The sequence below is a fragment of the Hylobates moloch genome, unplaced genomic scaffold (genome assembly GCF_009828535.3).
Source record: "Hylobates moloch isolate HMO894 unplaced genomic scaffold, HMol_V3 SCAFFOLD_4, whole genome shotgun sequence".
Lineage (NCBI taxonomy): Eukaryota > Metazoa > Chordata > Mammalia > Primates > Hylobatidae > Hylobates > Hylobates moloch.
The window spans coordinates 102,869,566-102,892,662 of record NW_026652279.1 but is presented as its reverse complement, the minus strand read 5'-3'; the positions used below and the strand labels follow the sequence as shown (position 1 = coordinate 102,892,662).

At 39.5% G+C, this 23,097-nt stretch overlaps 1 protein-coding gene, 1 non-coding gene and 1 pseudogene across 2 annotated transcripts; 2 read left to right on the top strand and 1 right to left on the bottom strand.

Annotated features, from left to right (window-relative positions):
- LOC131383299 (histone-lysine N-methyltransferase SETMAR-like) overlaps positions 1-23,097 on the bottom strand; it is a 149,248-nt pseudogene that overhangs the window by 82,575 nt on the left and 43,576 nt on the right.
- KBTBD7 (kelch repeat and BTB domain containing 7) lies at positions 3,782-6,684 on the top strand. Its single transcript, XM_032150753.2, has one exon. It carries the CDS (start codon positions 4,158-4,160, stop codon positions 6,210-6,212), a length of 2,055 nt encoding a protein of 684 aa, XP_032006644.1. The 5' UTR covers positions 3,782-4,157; the 3' UTR covers positions 6,213-6,684.
- LOC116467712 (small nucleolar RNA U13) lies at positions 18,860-18,966 on the top strand. Its single transcript, XR_004247918.1, has one exon. It is a non-coding gene; the product is annotated as a small nucleolar RNA U13 (small nucleolar RNA).

The window sequence follows — 23,097 nt, the reverse complement described above, 5'->3', positions numbered from 1 at the left end:
GCACAAGTGATCTGCCTGCCTCGGCCTCCCAAAGTGCTAGTATTACAGGTGTGAGCCACTGTGCCCAGCCCCACCCCTCGCTTTTAATACCCATCCCCTTCATTAAAGATGCCCTATATCTGTGACTTCCCGGCTCTCAGAAGCTGAGAAATTGATTTGTGAGCCATGCTCCTGCTTCTTATATCCATGGCCATGGAATAAAACCTGCACTGCTTGATGCTCACTTTCAGTTTCGCGTCTTGGCTTCATGACATAGAACAGGGAAAAATCTCATGTTCACAGGACCAGCTTTGTCATTAACACTATTATGAACATACTTATACAAGTGTTTTTGTGGATATATGTTTTCATTTCCCTGAGGCAACTGTCTGGGAGTGAAATTACAGGGCATTTAACATTAAAAGAAACTACCAAAGAGTTTTCTAATGTGGTTATACCAATTTATATTCCTATTATTAGCATATGAGAGTTCCAATGGCTCAGTATCTCCACCAATATATAGTATCATTGATGTTTTTAAGTTTAGCCATTCTAGTGGGTATTCAGTGTTTTCTTATTGTGAATTTAATGTGCATTGGCCACCGGGTATACATGTTACCAATATTTTTTCCCAGTCTGTGGTTTATCTTTTGTTGTTTTCACTGCCTTTCCATAGGCAGCAGCTTGTAATTTTGTTGAAATTCACTTTGTCTTTTTTTTATGATCTGTGTTTTTGGTGTCCCAAGAAAACTTTGCCAACCGCAAAGCTATAGTCTTCCATGTTTTCTTTTCTTTTTTCTTTTTTCTTTTTTTTTTTTTGAGACGGAGTCTGGCTCTGTCGCCCAGGCTGGAGTGCAGTGGCGCAATCTTGGCTCACTGCAAGCTCTGCCTCCTGGACTCATGCCATTCTCCTGCCTCAGCCTCCCGAATAGCTGGGACTACAGGCATCTGCCACCACGCCCAGCTAATTTTTTGTATTTTTAGTAGAGACAGGTTTTATCGTGTTAGCCAGGATGGTCTCAATCTCCTGATCTCATGATTCACTCGCCTCAGCCTCCCAAAGTGCTGGGATTACAGGTGTGAGCCACCACGCCCAGCCCTATGTTTTCTTTCTGAAGCTTTATAGTTTCCACTTTTCCATTTAGTATTAAGAGAAATTTTGAATTAATTTTTTGCTTATGGTGTAAGGTAGGGGCAAGGGCAACTTTCTGTCTTACATTCTTGATCCAGTTGTTCCAATAACATTTGTTGAAAAGAATTTTCTTTCTTCATTGAATTGCATTGGTATCATGCTGTATTTCTAAAATTTTAAATTTAATTCCTCAGTTGCACTAGCCACATTTCACGTACCCAAGAGCTACATGTGGCTTCTGGTTACTGTATCAGCCAGCACAAATATAAAATATTCCCAAGTTTTATGGGACAGCGCATAGCTCTAGACCTTAGGGAATAGTGCCTAATAGATATCTTCAATTGTGTGACAGGTAACCTAAACCAAATAACACAGTAAGAGCAGATATAAGGAAGGTAAAAATCAGTCATTGCCTATATGAGGTACCTAGAGTAGTCAAAAGTCATAGAGACAAAGAGTAGAATGGCAGTTGTGAGAAGTGGGGGACTAGAGAGTTATTGTTTAATGGGTACAGAGCTTCAGTTTTGTGATAGTGGCAAAACCATGTGGATATATTTAATGCTAAAGAACTACACACTGAAAATGTTTAAATGGTAAATTTAGTGTTATGTATATTTTACCAATATTTTAAGAAGTTTTTTAAAATGGCCATTCCTGCGCTGGGCATATGGCTCATGCCTGTAATTACAGCAACTCAGAGGCTCAGGCAGGAAGAGTGCTTGACACCAAGATTTCCAGACCAGGCTGGCAACACAGTGAGACCCTGTCTATAATTTTTTTTTTTAATTAACTGGGTGTGGTGGCATGCATCTATAGCCCTAGTTATTTGGGAGGCCGAGGCCGAAGTATTGCTTGAGCACTGGAGTTTGAGGCTGCAATGAGCTATTATGGTGCCACTGCACTCCAACCTGGGTGACAGGGCAAGACCCCATCTCAAAAAAAAAGAAAAAAAAAGAAAAAAAAGGCTTTTTTCCCCAGCTGGTATTCACTGCAAGTCAGGAAACAATCATTGTTACTGATAATGACTGACTTAATTCTCTCTCGTGTATCTGAGGGATATCTAACATCTCTTTTTATTTTCAGAGGAGTTATTGGAGCCCAGAGGCTGACTTAATTTAATGTGTCTACCCTAGAGTATTTCCAGTGGACTTCAGCTGATAAGTTGAATTTATCTTCAGCTGATAAAAGACAAACAATTTGAAAGTTATTCTCTTGTAATGTGTTATCCATACATGCATGTAATACTGATGATTTTCTTTATTAGGTTATGGTAACATAACAAACTAGCAGCAGGAGCAGTCACTGGTTTTGTAATAAAAGTTATCTGAAAAAGTCTGTTACTGGTGGAGGGTGTCCAGGTTCTTGGCGTTTTGGACAAAAAATTGGACAAAACACATAAAGCAAGGAAACAATGAAACAACAAAAGCAGAGATTTATTGAAAATGAAAGTACACTCCACAGTGTGGGAGCGGGCCTGAGCATAGGGACTCAAGGGCCCTGTTACAGAATTTCCGGAGGTTTAAATACCCTCCAGAGGATTCCACTGGTTACTTGGTGTACACCCTATGTAAATGAAGAGAATGAAGTAAAGTTACAAACTCATTTACTCAGCATACACCCTATGGAGAGGATATTTCCTGTTATAGCTAAAGTGTGAATCAGCCTTATGTTCCCTGCCTCCAGACCCTATTTTCCTGCCTCAAATCTGTAATACTTGATTTTGATGATTTAACTGTTGATCCCAATGCAAATATAAAAGACTTTGTAAAGCATAGACTATACTATATATTAATTCAAGGAATATCAGGGCATGTACTGATGCTGAATTCTGAGAATCATGTGCTTTTGTACAGAACAAAGTCTGTTGAAATATTTTGAGTTAAAATACTCCCTAAAACTCCTTAATAAAGGGAATTACATAATCTGTTAATTGATTTGTGGAACGGCAGTGAAAAAGGCTGTATTCGACGACTTGAAAACACTCATATTTGGAGCTTAATGAAAATACTCCTGCTCCCCAGAGATGAAATGTTAGGAAGAGCAGCAAATAATCTATTTTTATATGCCCGATTTGCATATTTGAGGCCATCTATTAATACTGTTCTTTAGGACCTCAACCTAGTCGTCTAAGACATCCTTATTAAACGAGACCAATAGATATCATTTAATATTGAAAATATTGTTAATGCCCTTCAAAATCTTTCGAAGGAATAAACATTAAAAACTAGAAGTTCTTTGTAAAATTTTGCGGTTTAAAATAATACTCGGTTTCAAATTAGTGGGTGCCTCATTTATCATAAATTATAAAAGAGAATCTAACAATTATTGGCTACATTCTAGGCACGGGGTAACACTTTATTATTCTTCTAACCAAAAACATACATGTATCTAAGTATCCTATGTAAGGTATCATTCAACCGCACAAAATCCTATGAAATACTGGCAGGGCGCGGTGGTTCACGCCTGTAATCCCAGCACATTGAGAGGCCGAGGCAGGAGGATAATTTGAGCCCTCAGGAGTTCAAGACCAGCCTGGGCAACAATAGTGAGACCTCGTCTCTTCACCATCAAATCCAGAATTAATTTCTACTGTTAGAGCAGTCAACGAAAGGACAGCTCGCGATATTACACAAACTACTACTCCCAACATGCAAAGCGGCTTCTTTCCCTCTGTCCCTGCCTGGCCGTCCGAGAGCCCCAGCAGGCCTCGGGGTGCGAAAGGCAACCTGGGAGCAGTAGTTCTCCTGGGCGCCTAGCGGGATCGCCAGCGCGGCAGTGGGGGCTTCCGCGGCTCCAAGCCAGCGGGTCCTGTGAGGGCGAGCGGAGGCGGAGAAAGGGCGCGGGAGTGAGAGAGGGTGAGTCAGCCACTGTCTACGCAATAAAGGGAGGCCTCACCGCGGCATAGGGCTGAATTCAGAAGTGCGGCCCGTGCTGCAGTCTGTTCCAGGACGCGGCTTGTCTTAGCGTCAGCGAGGGAAGGTTGAGGAGGAGCCAGAGCCTGGTCCTGCAGCCTTTCTTGCCGTCAGCGCCCGTCGCCATCTCCACCATGCAGTCCCGGGAAGACGCCCCGCGCTCTCGCCGCCTCACCAGTCCCCGCGGTGGGAGGCGGCCCAAGAGGATTTCCAAGCCCTCGGTTTCGGCCTTTTTCACGGGTCCAGAGGAGTTAAAGGACACGGCCCATTCTGCAGCCCTGCTGGCACAGCTCAAGTCCTTCTACGACGCGCGGCTGCTGTGTGATGTGACCATCGAGGTGGTGACGCCTGGCAGCGGGCCTGGCACGGGTCGCCTCTTTTCCTGCAATCGCAACGTGCTAGCAGCTGCGTGTCCCTACTTCAAGAGCATGTTCACAGGTGGCATGTACGAGAGCCAGCAGGCCAGCGTGACCATGCACGATGTGGACGCTGAGTCCTTCGAGGTATTGGTCGACTACTGCTACACGGGTCGTGTGTCTCTCAGTGAGACCAATGTGCAGCGCCTGTACGCGGCCTCCGACATGCTACAGCTGGAATATGTGCGGGAAGCCTGTGCCTCCTTCTTAGCCCGACGTCTTGACCTGACCAACTGCACCGCCATCCTCAAGTTTGCAGACGCCTTCGACCATCACAAGCTTCGATCTCAGGCCCAGTCCTATATAGCTCACAACTTCAAGCAGCTCAGCCGAATGGGTTCAATTCGGGAGGAGACTCTAGCAGATCTAACCCTGGCCCAGCTGCTGGCTGTCCTGCGCCTGGATAGTCTGGACATAGAGAGTGAGCGGACTGTATGCCATGTAGCTGTGCAGTGGCTGGAGGCTGCTCCCAAAGAGCGGGGTCCCAGTGCTGCAGAAGTCTTCAAGTGCGTGCGCTGGATGCACTTCACTGAAGAAGATCGGGACTACTTAGAAGGGTTGCTGACCAAGCCCATCGTCAAGAAGTACTGCCTGGACGTTATTGAAGGGGCCCTGCAGATGCGCTATGGTGACCTGTTGTACAAGTCTCTGGTGCCAGTGCCAAACAGCAGCAGCAGCAGTAGCAGCAGCAACTCTCTTGTATCTGCAGCAGAAAATCCACCCCAGAGACTGGGTATGTGTGCCAAGGAGATGGTGATCTTCTTTGGACACCCTAGAGATCCCTTTCTCTGCTATGACCCTTACTCAGGGGACATTTACACAATGCCATCACCTTTGACCAGCTTTGCTCACACTAAGACTGTCACCTCCTCAGCTGTCTGTGTCTCCCCAGACCATGACATCTATCTAGCTGCTCAGCCCAGGAAAGACCTCTGGGTGTATAAACCAGCTCAGAATAGTTGGCAGCAACTTGCAGATCGCTTGCTGTGTCGTGAAGGCATGGATGTGGCATATCTCAATGGCTACATCTACATTTTGGGGGGGCGAGACCCTATTACTGGAGTTAAGTTGAAGGAAGTGGAATGCTATAGTGTTCAGAGAAACCAGTGGGCATTGGTGGCTCCTGTCCCTCATTCCTTCTATTCCTTTGAACTAATAGTGGTTCAGAACTATCTTTATGCTGTCAACAGTAAGCGCATGCTTTGCTATGATCCTAGCCACAATATGTGGCTGAACTGTGCTTCTCTTAAACGTAGTGACTTTCAGGAAGCATGTGTCTTCAATGATGAAATCTATTGTATCTGTGACATCCCAGTCATGAAGGTCTACAACCCAGCTAGGGGAGAATGGAGGCGGATTAGTAATATTCCTTTGGATTCAGAGACCCACAACTACCAGATTGTCAATCATGACCAAAAGTTGCTTCTCATCACTTCTACAACCCCACAATGGAAAAAGAACCGAGTGACAGTGTATGAGTATGATACTAGGGAAGATCAGTGGATTAATATAGGTACCATGTTAGGCCTTTTGCAGTTTGACTCTGGCTTTATTTGCCTTTGTGCTCGTGTTTATCCTTCCTGCCTTGAACCTGGTCAGAGTTTTATTACTGAGGAAGATGATGCACGGAGTGAGTCTAGTACTGAATGGGACTTAGATGGATTCAGTGAGCTGGACTCTGAGTCAGGAAGTTCAAGTTCTTTTTCAGATGATGAAGTCTGGGTGCAAGTAGCACCTCAGCGAAATGCACAGGATCAGCAGGGTTCTTTGTAAATAGTATTTTGAGACACTTTAAGATGTTTCTACTGCTACGGAATGTATTTTAAACACATATCCTTTCTTTTTCTTGGAAAAAAAAAAGTTGATTAGGGCCACAGATTTGGTTTAGAAAGGGTAATATTTTGAAATACTACAAGGTTTAAACAGTCCATGAAATTGACCTGTTTAATAATTTACCATGCTGAAAGTCCAGAATTAAAATATGGAAGCAAGAACTATATAATTGATTGGGATGCTTGGTAGGTTTTTTCATTGTTCAAATATTCATTGCACAGTGCATTGTTTTGATTAGTTAGTATGCTTTTTTATATTAATTCAGTCTTCTATTAATTTTTAAGTTTTGGTTAGTGCCACAAAGAATTTAACTTTTTAATTTGTATAATAGAAAACTGAACTAGGAATTGTTGGCGGGGTTTTGAAGGATGTGTACTTTCCTTCAAAATAAAGTGGTAGATTTTCAAAATTTTACACTAGTCAGTTCTTTATATTCTAAGTTAAATATAGTTTGTAAAATTATTTTGGTTTTCTTCTACAAAGGAAAAAATTGGATTTATATATATAAGGTTACTGAATAATGATTTCATTTTGATAATGTGCAGAATGGCCTCAGAAGCTCACAGAAAGTAAAAAAAAAAAAAAATCAGGATTCCACTGTTTTAAAAGAAATCTCAGTTTTTATTTTGGGATATAAAATGTGTATTTGGTATATGTGACCAATTTTCTATCCCAAAAAACACCCATTCTTAGTAATGTCATGAATTAAACACCCTTCTAAACCAAAAAAAAAAAAAGTAACTTGGTTTCTACGTTTGTGTTTTTAATTTATGCCCAATACATGCTTTATTGACTCAGAGGAACAATTCCTGGACATACAATTGGGTAATGCAAATTTTTATCCACTGGTCATGACTTGTCTTAAAATGTTTACTTGCCTCCCTAAAATATTTTGGCTGTATAGGTTTGGTGTTTGTCCTAGAGGATTCTTCAACAGAAAGTGATTTATTCTTTACTGTTTTGTGAGGTAATATGGTTTAGAACATATGTATAAGCTAAAAACAGTATTTTACTCAGATCAGTAGTTATCGTGTCTATCAGCTATAAAAAAAAAAAATCAAGTGCCAGCCAAGAACTTTAAAACTTTAAGCTGTGTATTATAGAACCGTTTTGTGTAGCATTGGAATATTGTCCATTTTGTAAGTCACTGTGAATGTTCTTAATTATCAGCTTGAAGGTATTTTTGTATTAAAAGTTGACATTGAAGAACCTAAGTGGATGATGGGATTTGGGGCCACTAGTGAAAGTATGTTTCCTCTAAAATATTTCCCTAAACAGTGGTATACGTGGTTATTTTATTATGAGATTTGCATATGTTCTGTGTTTCTCTGTGAACCATGTTTCAGTCTCTCTGTCACCATATGTAAGGGGAAGTCCATAAATATAGACTAAATTGCACAAAACTAAAATTGTTAATTACAAGAAAATATAGGTGCTTACCTTTTGAAGGTTTATTAATATATATGGTTGTCACAATACGTATATATGATAAATGGTGTACATATACAGATGTTTATGGTGTATAAATTTTTCTATACCCAATTAGAATTATCTTCCTGATTCTTTATTCAATAACATGCTAATTCCTCTTCTATGTTCTGACAGAATGCTAACTTTTCTTATACCCTGGCAGAGGACAGAGGAGTCTGGTCTAGGATGGGGAACTGAATTTTTGAACGAAAAGGAAAGAGAAAGGATAAAGAAACAAACAAACAAAAATGCACGATAATGTTTCTTAGTCATTTTGATTGGCCATTTGAACAGTCTACAAGTTTAACGTTATTTCTAGTGAAGTAAGATGCCTGCCCTAGCAATACATGTTTCTTCAAAAGGGTAAACATGCTTTAGTGACCTAAAGCTAAATTTTGTTCATTTGACATCAGCGATGTTATAAGTACTGCACTTAATACAAAGCTGTTTCTCAATTGTGTTATTTTTGAGCCAAATTCTTCTTCACCATTAACTTCTTGTTGGTAGCTTTTTGTTTTGTAAAAATTGAGAGATGGCAATGCTTATCTCAACCAGATTATCCATCTGCAGAATTAAGGTATGCAACTGGTAAATAAAAGACAAATGCTCCAGTTTGTCTTTCTCAACCTTTGAGTTCTTAACCTTTGAGTTAAAACCTAGTCTAAATCGTGGGAATGTCTTGGTTTACAGTAAGGTTTTCTTGGGAAGGATCTTGGTTTTGTCATCTATTTGTGAATTAAGGAGTAGATGTTAACCATTATTTTATAGATAAGTGATTTGTACATGGTTAGTTATAAATAAAACTGGTACTAGAACCCAGGTTTCCTGACTTTCTAATTCAATGGTTCTGCTAAATGTACAAAATTCTTGCTGTGCAGTGAACTGGCAGTGTTGAAATATCTTCATGACAAGAACCCTTTTCTAAGTTTTCCAATTAATCAGCACATCATTTAACAAATGCTTTCTATAATGTCATTTGTAGGACTGCCATTGGTAAGATTTAGTTTTATTTCATATGTTTTTAAATTCAAACATTGAGTAGTACTGGTGTTTTCAAAAAGGTAAAATAGAAGACTAATTTAGCAAATAACTTGTTTAAATTTAGTTTTAGGATTAAGTTATAATAGCCCCTCATATCTCCTCTAGTTGAGCAGTGTTGTTCTGTTTTGGTGCCTGGATCTTAATAGAGAATATGATGAAAACTTTTGACCCATTCTTCAGGAAAATGCATATGTTCATAATTTCATAATTTTAAGGGTATAATGACATTTCTGAAGTTCATCCACACACCCAGGGTAAAAACTCTTGTGACAAGGTCTCAAGAACATATCTACAAAAAGAAATTTGCATTTTTCACAAGACACATAGCTCAAATGTTTGTAGTATGAAAGAGTAATTCCCAAAATAGGGCGAAAGAAATAATATACGTCCAGGTGTGGTGGCTCACGCCTGTAATCCCAGCACTTTGGGAGGCCAAGGTGGGCAGATCACGAGGTCAAGAGATTGAGACCATCCTGGCCAACATGGCGAAACCCCGTCTCTACTAAAAATACAAAAATTAGGAGGGCGTGGTGGCGTGCGCCCGTAGTCCCAGCTACTCGGGAGGCTAAGGCAGGAGAATCGCTTGAACCCGGGAGGCAGAGGTTGCAGTGAGCTGAGATCGTGCCACTGCACTCCAGCCTGGCGATAGAGCGAGACTCCATCTCAAAAAAAAAAAAAAACCAAATAAAAAAAGAAATAATATACATTCACCATCTGAAAGAAATGTGAAAATTAGTACCTCAGAATGAAGGCAAAGTTGACATTTCTGAAATTCTAATTTCCTCATGATAAGCAATGCAAGAATGAGTAACAAAATGTAAACTATTCGAAGGATAAAGTGCACTAGTGTATATGAAAGCTTTGAAACTTAAGTGTTATACAAATGTAAGTGATATGATTATTGTTCAAGAAGGCTATGTATAAGGATTTAAAGCAAAATACATGGTTCAGATGTTTCAAACTACTGGCACCATGGCTCATTACTAGAAATATATTTTAGTAGCAAAAGTTCATTGTCTCTTCATAAATAGGAAAACAAGTGGTTGGAAAAGTGCATCTACCTGAAAGGGATCTATAGTAAATGTAGTCAAAAAATATAATCAATTTGTTAAACTCTGCTCATTAAACCAGGAACCAGTGCTTTGCCTGATGTTATTTTTACCAATTTGTGCTGAAGTGAAAAACTATAAAAAACAATGAATGAGTTGTAAGATAAAAATTATTCTATTACATTTGTTTTATTGTTCATAAATTGGAAATGTAAAAATTTTTCAGCCTTGTATTAGTCCCCTAAACACTAAAAGAAAATTGACTGGTCTTTGAAATCCAAAAATTTGATAACCAGAATGTAAATATCCTTTCATCAAATCTCTACTTCCCATATCTATTTGAAACTTCAACACTGTTTCATCTTTACAACTAATTTTAAAAGAATATTTGTTATAGCAAATATAATAAAGCAGAAAGTATTAGAAGGCAAAATTATAGAAAAGGTGACTAGCAATCCCAAGAGAATTAATTGATAATCTATTTGAGAACCATAGAGTTGATTAAGTATATACAAGACAGTTTTTAAATGAAAAACAACAACAAAAAGGTACCGTTCAGAGAAGTTGCCAAATTTTAGAGGAGTACCTTATAGGCAATAGGTTTTATGTCCTTTTCTTAACTCTGGGCTATTTTGTCACTTAGACCTTTGCCAACAGCTTCTGTTTCTCACTTTACCCTTGTGGACTCAACATGGTCCAAGGCACAGGGCAGGCAGGGAACAGATATTGTTGCATATTATTCTCTCCATATCTGAGACATTTTCTCCTACTCTGTGGGGAGTCTCTCCAATGGAGATCTTTCACACTGTCACTGCCAAAGCAATTTTGGCTACTTGGACCCACCATACTTTTTTTTTTTTTTGAGACGGAGCCTTACTCTGTCGCCCAGGCTGGAGTGCAGTGGCACAATCTCGGCTCACCGCAACCTCTGCCTCCCAGGTTCAAGCAATTCTCCTGCCTCAGCCTCCCGAGTAGCTGGGACTACAGGCGTGTGCCACCACGCCTGGCTAATTTTTTAAGTAGAGATGGGGTTTCACCATATTGGCCAGGCTGGTCTCGAACTCCTGACCTCGTGATCCACCCACATTGGCCTCCCAAAGTGCTGGGATTATAGGCGTGAACCACCGCACCCGGCCAGACCCACCATATCTTAATCAAGAATATTCTTTTAGGGACAAATTATTTGTTAATTTTGGGGAACCTAGCAAATAGCAATGGTTCTCACCTCAAGGCACAGCCTAATCCAGAGTGTCAATGTCTTCAAGGCTTTATTAGTACAGAGAATATGTCATAGGACGAGATTTTCTCTCACTTTATACATTAGTTAGCACATAAGTTGGTTGTATGCAAGAGAGACCTTACAGATATTTAAAAGGATTTCTCATATAAAAGTCCAATCTTTTATGTGGCTCCTGATCTACAGTTATCTGAGACCCAGGCTTGTTGTCTTCCTGTTCTACTGCCCTTGGGGTGTTACCCTGTTTCACATGGTCCAAGATGGTTCACCTGCATGTCCATATTCCAGCCATCAGGATGGGAGTGTTTGAAGGGCATGACCCTGTTCTGTAAGGGAAATTGTACATATCACTTCTGGTCACATGACATTGGCCAGATCTGAACTACATGGCCACACCTAGCTGCAAGGAAAAGGTAGTCTTTATTCTGTCAACATGTATCCAGTTAAAATTCAGTGGTTCCTTCTTGAAGAATGCTGAGAAAGAACACTGGGATACGAACAGCAATCTCTGCTACACCATCTGTCAGGCTAGATTTTTATCACCTGACAGCTAAAATGACTGCCAGGAGTCCCAAGAACTGCAGTGTACCAACTTAGAAACCCCATTGGTATGCTTCTCTCTTTATATTAGTAATTTAGATAGTAATAATTTTTTTAAAAACCCAGTGGAAAGTGGCAATATTTTATGTATTCTCTGGCAGAAAATTCCCTGTGGGTTCTAGGACTCTGATCACTTGTAAGAGATAAAGTTGGGAAATGTTGAGGAAAACCAATAGGTAAGCAAATAACCTCAATAAAGTTACAGTTCCTATTGCGGCAGATTCTACAGAGACTGCAGAGTTGCAAACGTGGGAATGTTCAGAGTACAGCATGTATTTTGATGTAACCTGATCCTAGGATGGAAGGGGAAGCTTGGCATAAGAACAAGCTGGAAAAGTTGGTAGGCATCAGCTCTTGAAGGTCTTATATGCCATCAAGGAGTTTGGACTTTTTGATTTTTTTTTTACATACAATGTGAATTCATTGAGAATTTTAAAATAGGGATTTGACAAAATTGGATTTGTTTTATTGAGACCCTTCTGGATGTACTGACAGTGCAAGATTGTGGCAGCAAGAACATTTAAAGGGATGTGTTGTTGTAGTCCAGACAGTGACAGAATGTGGTTCTCAACAGGGGGAGTAGTTATGGAATTGATGAGGAAGAAACAGATAAGTCAGTTAAATTGATCTGGACCTATAATTGTATGTTTGGAGATGAGGGAGCTGTAGGGAGTATGACTAAAGCGATTTCCCGTTTCTTGCTTGGATGTTGTGTTAGAGTACAGGCCAAACTTCCATATCAAAGAGGCCCTGGAATGTAAGGTAGAAACCTTTTTGTACACATTCAGTCCAGAAGTGAACAGACAAGTGTTGCAGACTAGTTCTGCCCCATGGGGTTGTTCACAGGCCCAAGTTCTTTTATCGTTTATCCTCCCAACCCCCAGTGAGTTGTCTGTCCTCATGAGCAAAGCACATTCACCAGAATTGTATCTGTGTTTTCAGCCTGTGAAAAAGGGGAAAGAGGAAATGGAAGGCAAAAAATCTTTTCATTTTAAAGGACTTTTACATCACTTTTGCTATTTTTTTTATTGGGGAGAACTTAATCATATCGCCATGCCCAGTTGCAAGATGAACTGGGAAATATTGTCACTAAATGGATGTGCCTTGCTAAAACTCACGGATCTCTATTAATAAATAGTGTTAGTAAATGAATATATTTTAATATAAACATGTTCAGTTTTCTGTATTCAAATGCAGGTGGTTCACAATGTCATGCAGGCGTTATTATTATCATGGTCATTTCAGAGATCCCTACAATTATCCTTCCACAATAAATTCACAGCCAAAAGTTAAATTTCATATCATGCCAAATAATGATTTTTTAATAAACAAATGGGCCCCTGCATACCTTTAACACAGAGAGACACAAACATGCCTCATATTTTTGCTATTAGGTCTAGTATTCCTAGGAGTGGCAGAAATTAAGCCTCCAAGGTGCCCAGGGTTCTCTCCCTTAATCCCTAAACTTTTTCCAATCCCCTTGCCTTCTCCTCTGGGAATTTACTGGCTTAGCCTTCTCACTTATCCTATATCCCAAAAGCTCTATTACTAAAAGGAAGGAGAATGGATGAGGGCACGATTAGCAATCTCCGTCACAGTTGACTAAATGGATGGTGCTGCTGTTTAATGGATTTGGGAACATGGGAGTCTTGATTTGGAGACATTAGTAGATGTATTTGGTGTCCCATATCACAGGCCTTTGGCCCACCTCTGATTTAAGCTGCAGCTATGGCAGCAGGGAAAGGTTGATATAGATGGAGATGAATTTCTGGGTATGGCTTTGGACTTCAGGTAGCTTATACCTCTAATGTTTTCTTTCCTTGAATTAGAATGCAAGAATTTCTGCTGAAAGGGGAGCCCCATGGGCAAGGATGCTTGAAGAGAGGGTGAACCTACTAACTGGTAAGCTTCCTGAGATCAGGGGATAAGGTTTATTTCTTCTTTATAGCCCTCATAACACTAATCAAAGAGCCTTGAACAGAGTTGAAAAAACATTTAAGATTGGAAGTGTTACTGTAAAATAGAACTGCTCATATTCTAGATCTTAACAATATAAGATACATATAATATAAATTTATGTTTTTACATAATCCTTTAGTGGCTTGAATTTCTGCATATTGTTCTTCATCATAAGTTGATTCTTAATTTTTTGTCAGTTAGAATCATGAATATTACAGCCCAATTTTCTTTTTTTTTTTTTTTTAATTGAGACAGAGTCTCACTCTGTTGCCCAGGCTGGTGTCTAGTGGTGCGATCACAGCTCACTGAAGCCTCAACCTCCCTGGTAGAGCCCAGTTTTCTTATATAAACCCAAGGAACTTTAAATAATTTACCAAGGCTTGTACTGCTAGCTATTCATAAAACTGGAATTAGAACTGTGTTTCCTATCTCTTAAAGCACTTTCTAGTACACACTCTTGCCTGCTGAGTAGCACTACCTCAAACAGGACTCAGAAAGTAAAATCACTATTGTTCTTCTTTTTTTTTTTTTTTTTTTTTTTTGTATATTTTGTAGAGACAGGATTTTACCATGTTGCTCAGGCTAGTCTTGAACTCCTAAGCTCAAGGGATCAGCCTGCCTTGGCCTCCCAAAGTGCTGGGATTACAGGCGTGAGCCACCACGCCTGGACTGTTGTTCTGCTTGAGATTTATTTGGTCCTCCAGTCTAGTCCTGATGCACCTTAGGGCACGTGGTCTGGAATTTCTGACTCCTTACTCAGAACTCTGAATCAAGAGAGGGCCCAACTAAAAGTCATGTTTGAACAATGGAGAAAGAGTGTGAAAAATTGGCTTTAATTGAAAACAAAACCCAACCAAACCCTTTAGTGATGATAAGTTTTAAAGTATTAAAACACAGTATTATTTTTAGCATTATATTATGCTTATATTTTAGTATTCTATTTAGTATTTTTTTTGTATATTTTATTTTGACCATGTCAGTTCAGATAATCTCAATGACAGCATATAGCTAATTTAATAAATATTAAATTATTTTTATATTTAAATTCACAGTTATGATATAATTATATCAAGGTAATAATAAGATGTACCTTCCCAAATACTACCTATGTTCTGTGTATTCACTGAATAAAAATTGAATGAATGCTTAAGGAGCAATAAAATCATTTCTAAATCTAAACAATTTGCACAGTATGACAGTAAAAATTTAAAGATATCACATCATATTTATTTCAAAATGCAATCTAAATTTTTCAAAAGCCTTTGTGCGTTTAGTATCATGAGATAGTTACTTATAGCTGGAATCAACCCTAAAGTTACCATGCTAATAATAACGCTTGAGGTCTCTGAAATACCAAGGACTCTTAATACCTGTGTAGCCAGTTCACAATTTTCTAAGAACTTAAGTCCTCTCTTTTTCTCATGTCAGCTCTGTTTGTTAATGTTAAAGAAGGGAGAAATGTTGGGAGGCCAAGGTGGGTGGATTGCCTGAGGTCAGGAGTTCGAGACTAGCCTGGGCAACATGATGAAACCCCGTCTCTACTAAAATACAAAAAATTAGCCGGGTGTGGTGGCGTGCGCCTGTAGTCCTTGCTACTCGGGAGGCTGAGACAGGAGAATTGCTTGAACCCGGGAGGAGGACGTTGCAGTGCACCAAGATCACGCCACTGCACTCCAGCCTGGGCGACAGAGTGAGACTCCATCTCCAAAAAAAAAAAAAAAAAAAAGAAGGGAGAAATGACAGAAAACTAGAATCAGCCAACTGTACAACTTGTCAGGAAACCCAGAAGATTTGGAGAAAGGGGAGGCATACCCTAGTGTTTAAAATGAGATCTGTGGAGGTGAGGCTTTAATGGATTTCATATCTTTTTGATGAAGACATACTAATAATATATCTAAAACAAGAATTCCTCTAAATATGTAAAGTCCTCAAATCTTACCATAGATAAAACATTTTATCAACATAGAAGGGTTCCATTTTGCCTTGAAAGTAAATATGACAAAATTAAGTTGAAGTCTTTGGAATAGCATGCTGGGGACACATTTTATGAGCGGTACCTTGAAATTTCTTCAGATTAGATATTAGACACCAGAATATGCCACTTTTAGGCTGAGCACGGTGGCTTATGCCTGTAATCCCAGCAACTTTGGGAGGCCTAGGCAGGATTGCTTGAGGCCAGGCATTCACGATAAGCCTCAGCAACATAGTGAGACCCTGCCTCTACAAAATAAAAATTAAAAAAAAAATTAGGTGTGGTTGTGCATGCCTGTTGTCCTAGCTACTTGGAAGGCTAAGGAGAGATGATCACTTGAGCCCGTGAGTTTGAGGTTGCAATGAGCTATGATCATGCCATTGCATTCCCACCTGAGTGACAGAGTGAGACCCTGTCTCTAAAATATCTATATCTATATATATATATTTATGAATTTTTTTTAGTTATATGAGGGATAAGAAATATACCATATTCAGTTTTAACTCAGTTCTAGCATGTTCCAAGCATCTTGGTGGAGCTTTGTCTTGTTTAGCTTATTACAGAATCATTCATGCCTATACTTGTTGAAACACCTATGATTCTGCAATTCTATTTTAAATGAATCACATATATGAATGTTTTAGGAAGGGGTACCTCACAAAAGTTAGGCTACAGAGCATTTTCTGTGCCTGAATCATTTTTGCAGTGGTATGTGGAGTGATCTACTTATCTGCCCTTCTATTAAAGCCCACCTCATTAGCCATAATAATCTATTCAGAACTTAGTTGCTCACTCAGTTCTTGTGCTTTTTTTTTTTTTTTTTTTGAGACAGAGTCTTGCTCTGTTGCCCAGGCTGGAGTGCAGTGGCACGATCTCGGCTCACTGCAAGCTCTGCCTCCCGGGTTCACGCCATTCTCCTGCCTCAGCCTCCCGAGTAGCTGGGACTACAGGCGCCCACTACCACGCCCAGCTAATTTTTTGCATTTTTAGTAGAGACGGGGTTTCGCCATGTTGGCCAGGATGGTCTCGATCTCTTGACCTCGTGATCCACCCGCCTCAGCCTCCCAAAGTGCTGGGATTACAGGCGTGAGCCACCGCGCCCGGCCTCTTGTGCTGTCTTAATCAGCGTATCTTAGTATTAATATATTCAAGATATATTTACAGTATCATTTTATGTGTTTATAAAAACCTCAAAACAGCTGCCAGAGAATATTTTGAATTGCTTCTCTCAACTATGTAATATAATTTTCCTTATATAATTTCTATTATGAGCTATGATACTCCTTTTTCTGTTTTATAAACAAAAATTTGAGATTATTGTAAATTCACATGCAGTTGTAAGAAATAATACAGAGAGATCCTGTATATCCTTCATTTGTTTTTCCCAGTGGTAACACTTTGCACAACTATAGTAAAATATCACAACCAAGAAAATGACATTGATACAAATCATTAAAATTCACATTCTACCACTTTTACATGCATGCGTTTGGTGTGTGTATATTTAAATCTATGAAGTTTATTAACATGTAGATTCATGGGAACTTGGACACAGTCAAGATATAAAATATAGTTCTATTACAAATATCCCTTGTGCCATGTGTTTTTTTTTTTGTTTGTTTTTTTTTTTTTTTTAGACGGAGTTTCACTCTTGTTGCCCAGGCTGGAGTGCAATGGGGCAATCTCGGCTCACCGTAACCTCCACCTCCTGGGTTCAAGTGATTCTCCTGCCTCAGCCTCCCGAGTAGCTGGGATTACAGGCATGCTCCACCACGCCCGGCTAATTTTGTATTTTCAGTAGAACCAGAGTTTCTCCGTGTTGGTCAGGCTGGTCTCAAACTTCCGACCTCAGGTGATCCGCCCGCCTTGGCCTCCCAAAGTGCTGAGATTATAGGCGTGAGCCACTGTGACCAGCCAGTGCCTTGCTTTTATAGCCACAGGCTTTCCCTCCTCATCTCCCTAGTCAACCCCTCATCTGTAATTCATCTCTGTAATTTTGTCATTTTAAATTTGTTATATAGGGTGGGCATGGTGACTTATGCCTGTAATCCCAGTGCTTTGGAAGGTTGAGGCAGGAGGATCATGTGTGGTCAGGAGTTTCAAACCAGCCTGGGTAACATAGCAAGACCCCATCTCTACAAAAAATTTTAAAAATTAGCCAGGTGTGGTGGCTGTAGTTCTAGCTACTCGGGAGGTTGAGACAGAAGGATCACTTGAGCCCAGGAGTTTGAGGTTACAGTGAGCTATGATTGTGCTGCTGCACTCCAGCCTGGGCGACAGAGCAAGACCCTGTCTCAAAGAAAAAAAAGTTATATAAATGGAATCATACTGTATTTAACCTTTTAAGATCATGTTTTCACTCAGCATAATTCTCTTGAGATTTATCCAAGTTATCGTGTATATCAGTAGACATTCCAAATGGTACAGTAATGTCGCACCGAAAATCTGCTCCTCCATAAAAGCAATGAGGACATTATCAAAAGCTGTTGACATAAACTTATTAGAATTGTGGAAATTAACTAAAGGCTTGCCACATTCCAAGGAATGTTTACCTAAGAAAAACAGCTGAATCTCAGTAAGAACAGAAAGCCTATGGTGTTTTAACTTGCTCTAATCCTATATAGCTCTCCCCAGCTCCATGGAAGCCTTGAAACTCCACAGCTTCACATTTATAGTAGTTGTGGAAAGTACAGCTTAGCAGCCACTGGAGAGAAAAGCACAGATTTGAAGCCCAAAAAGGCTCATTCCCAGAGAATTACCACGAGTTGACCTAACAGCTCACTGAAAATCTCCATAATCAGGACTTCTTTTAATTTGACCTATTTCAGAGTACACTCTGCATACAGCTTGACGTACAGGGCATTTATTTTTTGAAAAACAATCAGTAGTTCAACAAAAGAAATTAGACTTAACCAAAATTAAACTTTTGTGCTTCAAATTATAACATCAACATACATAATGTGAGTGAAAAAAAAGTAAAAAAAAACTCACATTGGGAGAAAATATTTGCAAATCATATATCTGAGAAGCGACATGTGTCTAGAATATGTAAAGAACTGATACAATTCAATAATAAAAAGACAAATGACCCAACTGAAAAATTGAGAAAAGATTTGAACAGACATTGCTTCAAACAAGACAGACAAATGACCAACAAGCACATGAAAAGATACTCAACACATTAGGGAAATGCGAATGAAACCACAACGAAATACCACTTTACGACTACTTGGATGGCTATAATAAAAAACAAAAGCGGATCCTTTTGTAGTTTATAAGCGTGATGACTGGGGTTTCACGTGCATGTGTGAAATGTGCCTTCCCCAAGCCTTGTTATGACCTCATTGGAACATTACCCCTTTGACATGAAAATTCAAAAAAAGACAAAAGCAAGGATGGCAAGGATGTGGAAAAACTGAAATCCTCATACCTACTGGTAGGAGTGTAAAATGGTACAATGGCTTTGGAAAACAGTTTTCTGTTCCTCAGAAAGTTAACAGAGATACCATATGACCCAGCAATTCCACTCCTAGGTACATAACCAGGAGAACTGGAAACATATGTACAGAAAAAACTGGTACACTAATGTTCATAGCAGCATTATTCATAACCAACAAAAAGGAGAAAAAACCCGAATGCTCATCAACTGACAAATAGATGAGCAAAAGGTCAATATCAGCACAATGGAATCTTATTTATCCGTTAAAAAATAGAGTTCTGATGCATGCTATAACAGAGATGACTCTTGAGCATATTAAGCTAAAGAAGCCAGAAACAGAAGGAAACATATTGTATGATTCCATTTATATGAGAGATCTAGAATCAGCAAATCCATAGAGACAGAGAATAGATTAAGGGTTGCTTAGGTCTGGGCGTGAACATATGGACAATAAGGTGGAAATGGGGAGTAACTGCTAATAGATATGGAGATTCTTTTGGGAGTAATGACAGTGTTTTGGAATTACTGGTGATTTTTGCACAATTATCTAAGTAGTGTTTGTATTGTCAGTGTTCTAAAAACAACTGAACTGTAAGCTTTAAAAAGATAAACTTTATGGTATGTGAATTATATCTCAATAAAGCTTTTATTCTTAAAAAAAAAGTTCATTTCCTTTTTATTGCCAGAGTATTCCATGGTATGTATATAACACAGTTTGTTTAATCATTCATCCACTGAAGGACATTTGGTTTTATTTGTCTGTTTCCAGTTTTTGGCTATTATGAATAAAGCTGAAATAAAACAATACTTTTTTTTTTTTTTCTGTCGCCCAGGCTGGAGTGCAGTGACGCAATCTCGGCTCACTGCAACCTCTGCCTCCTGGGTTACAGCAATTGCCCTGCCTCAGCCCCCCGAGTAGCTGGGACTACAGTCATGTGCCACCACGCTCGACTAATTTTTGTATTTTTAGTAGAGACAGGGTTTCACCATGTTGGCCAGGCTGGTCTCGAACTCCTGACCTCAGGTGATCCGCTTGCCTTGGCCTCCCAGCCTCCCAAAGTGTTGGGATTATAGGTGTGAGCCACCACACCCGGCCCAAAACAATACTGTTTTAAAACACACAAATAACTCGTATTTTAATGTTGAATCCTCCTAATTCAAGAATTCTGGGAATTTACGTGTTAAACCCTTCTAGTAAAAAATGATCATGCTTCAGTTAGCAGTTTCTTCCCTTAAATTCTAATAAAGACTGTAAGACTCCATTCTTTTTTTCCTTCACTTTACTAGAGGTCATATAGCCTTAAAGGCAAGATTTGTGATATGACCAGGTGCTTCTCCATGTCCCATACTGGAGCAACCCTTCTCTGCTTGTTCAGTGTCAGAGAACAATGCTTTCTCTACCAAAGGGCCTTAAACATGCTGAAATGATTCCGTTTATCTTTTTTTTTAAAAACTGTTTATTATCGGTCTTCTCCATTAGATTGTTCACTCCATCACAGGAGGGACCACGTCTATTTCACCAGTTCCTAGCATAATGCCAGGCATGGAGTCACTGCTCATGAAAGAAATAAATGAATGTATTTGGTTCTTGTTTGAATTCATATGACAAACACTTGCATCTGTAGCTCTCGTCATTTAGTGAGTTCTCCAGCTTTCAGGGACAGCTGTTATTACACCATTGTTTTTCTGGTTGTTATAGCAACCCACTGGCCTCTAAAACTACAAGTCAATTCTGATGCGCTCATTTTCCCAGACAACAAAACAGTATTCTCAATTATGAAATAATGTTATTATAAATCATGTTTCTCACACTATTGAGGGACGCTGAGAGGTTTTCTCTTATCTTTTATGAAGATGGCAGAGAATCAGCAAAGCAACAAATCTATTTGAACCCATAAATGCTAGGAAACAAAACCAAAACAGTAGGACACACATATTCACTCCCAACTCTGTTTTATTTCTTTCAAATTCTCTAACCTTTCCACAAGCATCTGTAAATTCGACTGGGTTTGTCTGTCCAAGTTGTTAGGGAAGTTTTGAAAGGTGATTGTTACAAAACAAAGAACTCTGAAGAGCTCTGTTACAGTCTAAGTATTTCCTCTATTTTTCCTCATTGCTGGTTGCTTAAATTTCATGTCAAATTAGCAAATGATAATAGTATAAAAATTTAGATTTCTACAGAAAAGGTCCAGTATAAGGTACTTTCCCAACTTTTCCCACCTCCTATCCCCTCACATTGTAGGTACAGAAACTGAGAAGAGTTTTATCCAACTGGATTAGTCATTCTAAGGGTTACTTGTATATTACACTGCATTTTCTCTTCTGTAGGTTTTGGTCACAAGCACTACTAAGAGTCACGTTCCTGGCCAGGCGTGGTGGCTCACACCTGTAATTCCAACACTTTGGGAGGCTGAGGAGGGTGGAACACAAGGTCAGGAGTTCAAGACCAGCCTGGCCAAGATGGTGAAACCCCGTCTCTACTAAAAATACAAAAATTAGCCAGGCATGGTGGCAGGTGCCTGTAATCCCAGCTACTCGGTAGGCTGAGGCAGAAAAGTGCTTGAACGTGGGAGGTGGAAGTTGCAGTGAGCCGACATCACGCCACTCCATTCCAGCCTGGGTGACAGGGCGAGACTCCGTCTCAAAAAAAAGAAAAGTCATGTTCCATGGCCTATCCTGGAATATGCCAGCTCCAAGATATATCCTATAATAAATATTTCACTACACCTTCCCCTATGCAGTTCTGAATGCTTTTCTCATAAACAGGGTTGTGATACCCACCAGTTAACAGTCCCATGACCTTATGGTTATGGCTTTGACATTATAATGGCTTTGACATTATAAAAGCAGTATCTACTTCAATACATTCAGCCATCTTCACAAATATACAGTGGGGACACTGTCAAGAGAACAATAAGGAAGGGCATTATAGAGTGCAGTGTCAATACTGCAGATTTTCAGATGGGCATGGTGGTGTGCATCCATAATTCCAGCTACTCAAGAGGCTGAGGTGGGAGGATCACATGAGCCCAGAAGTTCAAGTCCAGTCTGGGCAACATAGCGAAATCCTGTTTCTAAAAATAAGATTGAAGATTTTGGTGTCATAACTCCTGCTGTATTTTGATTTATGTATTTGTAAGAACTTCATTTTAATCATATAAAAGTCTCCAAGCTTATTTATGTATGTATGTACTTTTGCTTATTGTGAACCTGTCTTTGGACTTTTCTATTCTTTCAAATAAACACTGAATAATATACAACCCTAAGTCATATATCAAACCTTTCAGACAGTTAAACCTAGATATCTGCCTACTGTTAAAAATTGAAAATGAAAAAAATATTGATGATGACCCAATGAAATAGAAGATTTGCCATGGGAGAATCAGATGTCCAGCCACACAGGTCTGGTAACAATTTCTTGGTAGAGTGACCATGTTCCAGGTTTATTTCTCTGCTTTAGAAGTTTAGATATTCAGGTATTGCTACCCTTGATGTGATGGGGTTTGGGTACCAAATCAGGTTAACCTGTTGTAGGAAGTCAGGGACCCCGAATGGAGGGACAGGCTGAAGCCATGGCAGAAGAACATAAATTGTGAAGATTTCATGGACATTTATTAGTTCCCCAAATTAATACTTTTATAATTTCTTACGCCTGTCTTTACTGCAATATCTGAACATAAATTGTGAAAATTTCATGGACATTTATCACTTCCCTAATCAATACTCTTATGATTTCCTACACCTGTCTTTACTTTAATCTCTTAATCCCATCATCTTCGTAAGCTGAGGATGTATGTCTCCTTAGGACCCTGTGATGACTGCGTTAACTGCACAAATTGTTCGTAAAGCATGTGTGTTTAAACAATATGAAATGTGGGCACCTTGAAAAAAGAACAGGATAACAGCGATGTTCAGAATCCATTAGGTCTGACTACCTGAGAGCTGGGTGGAACAGAGCCATATTTCTCTTCTTACAAAAGCGAATAGGAGAAATATCACTGAATTCTTTGTCTCAGCAAGGAACAGCCCTGAGAAAGTGAATGCATTCCCAGGGATAG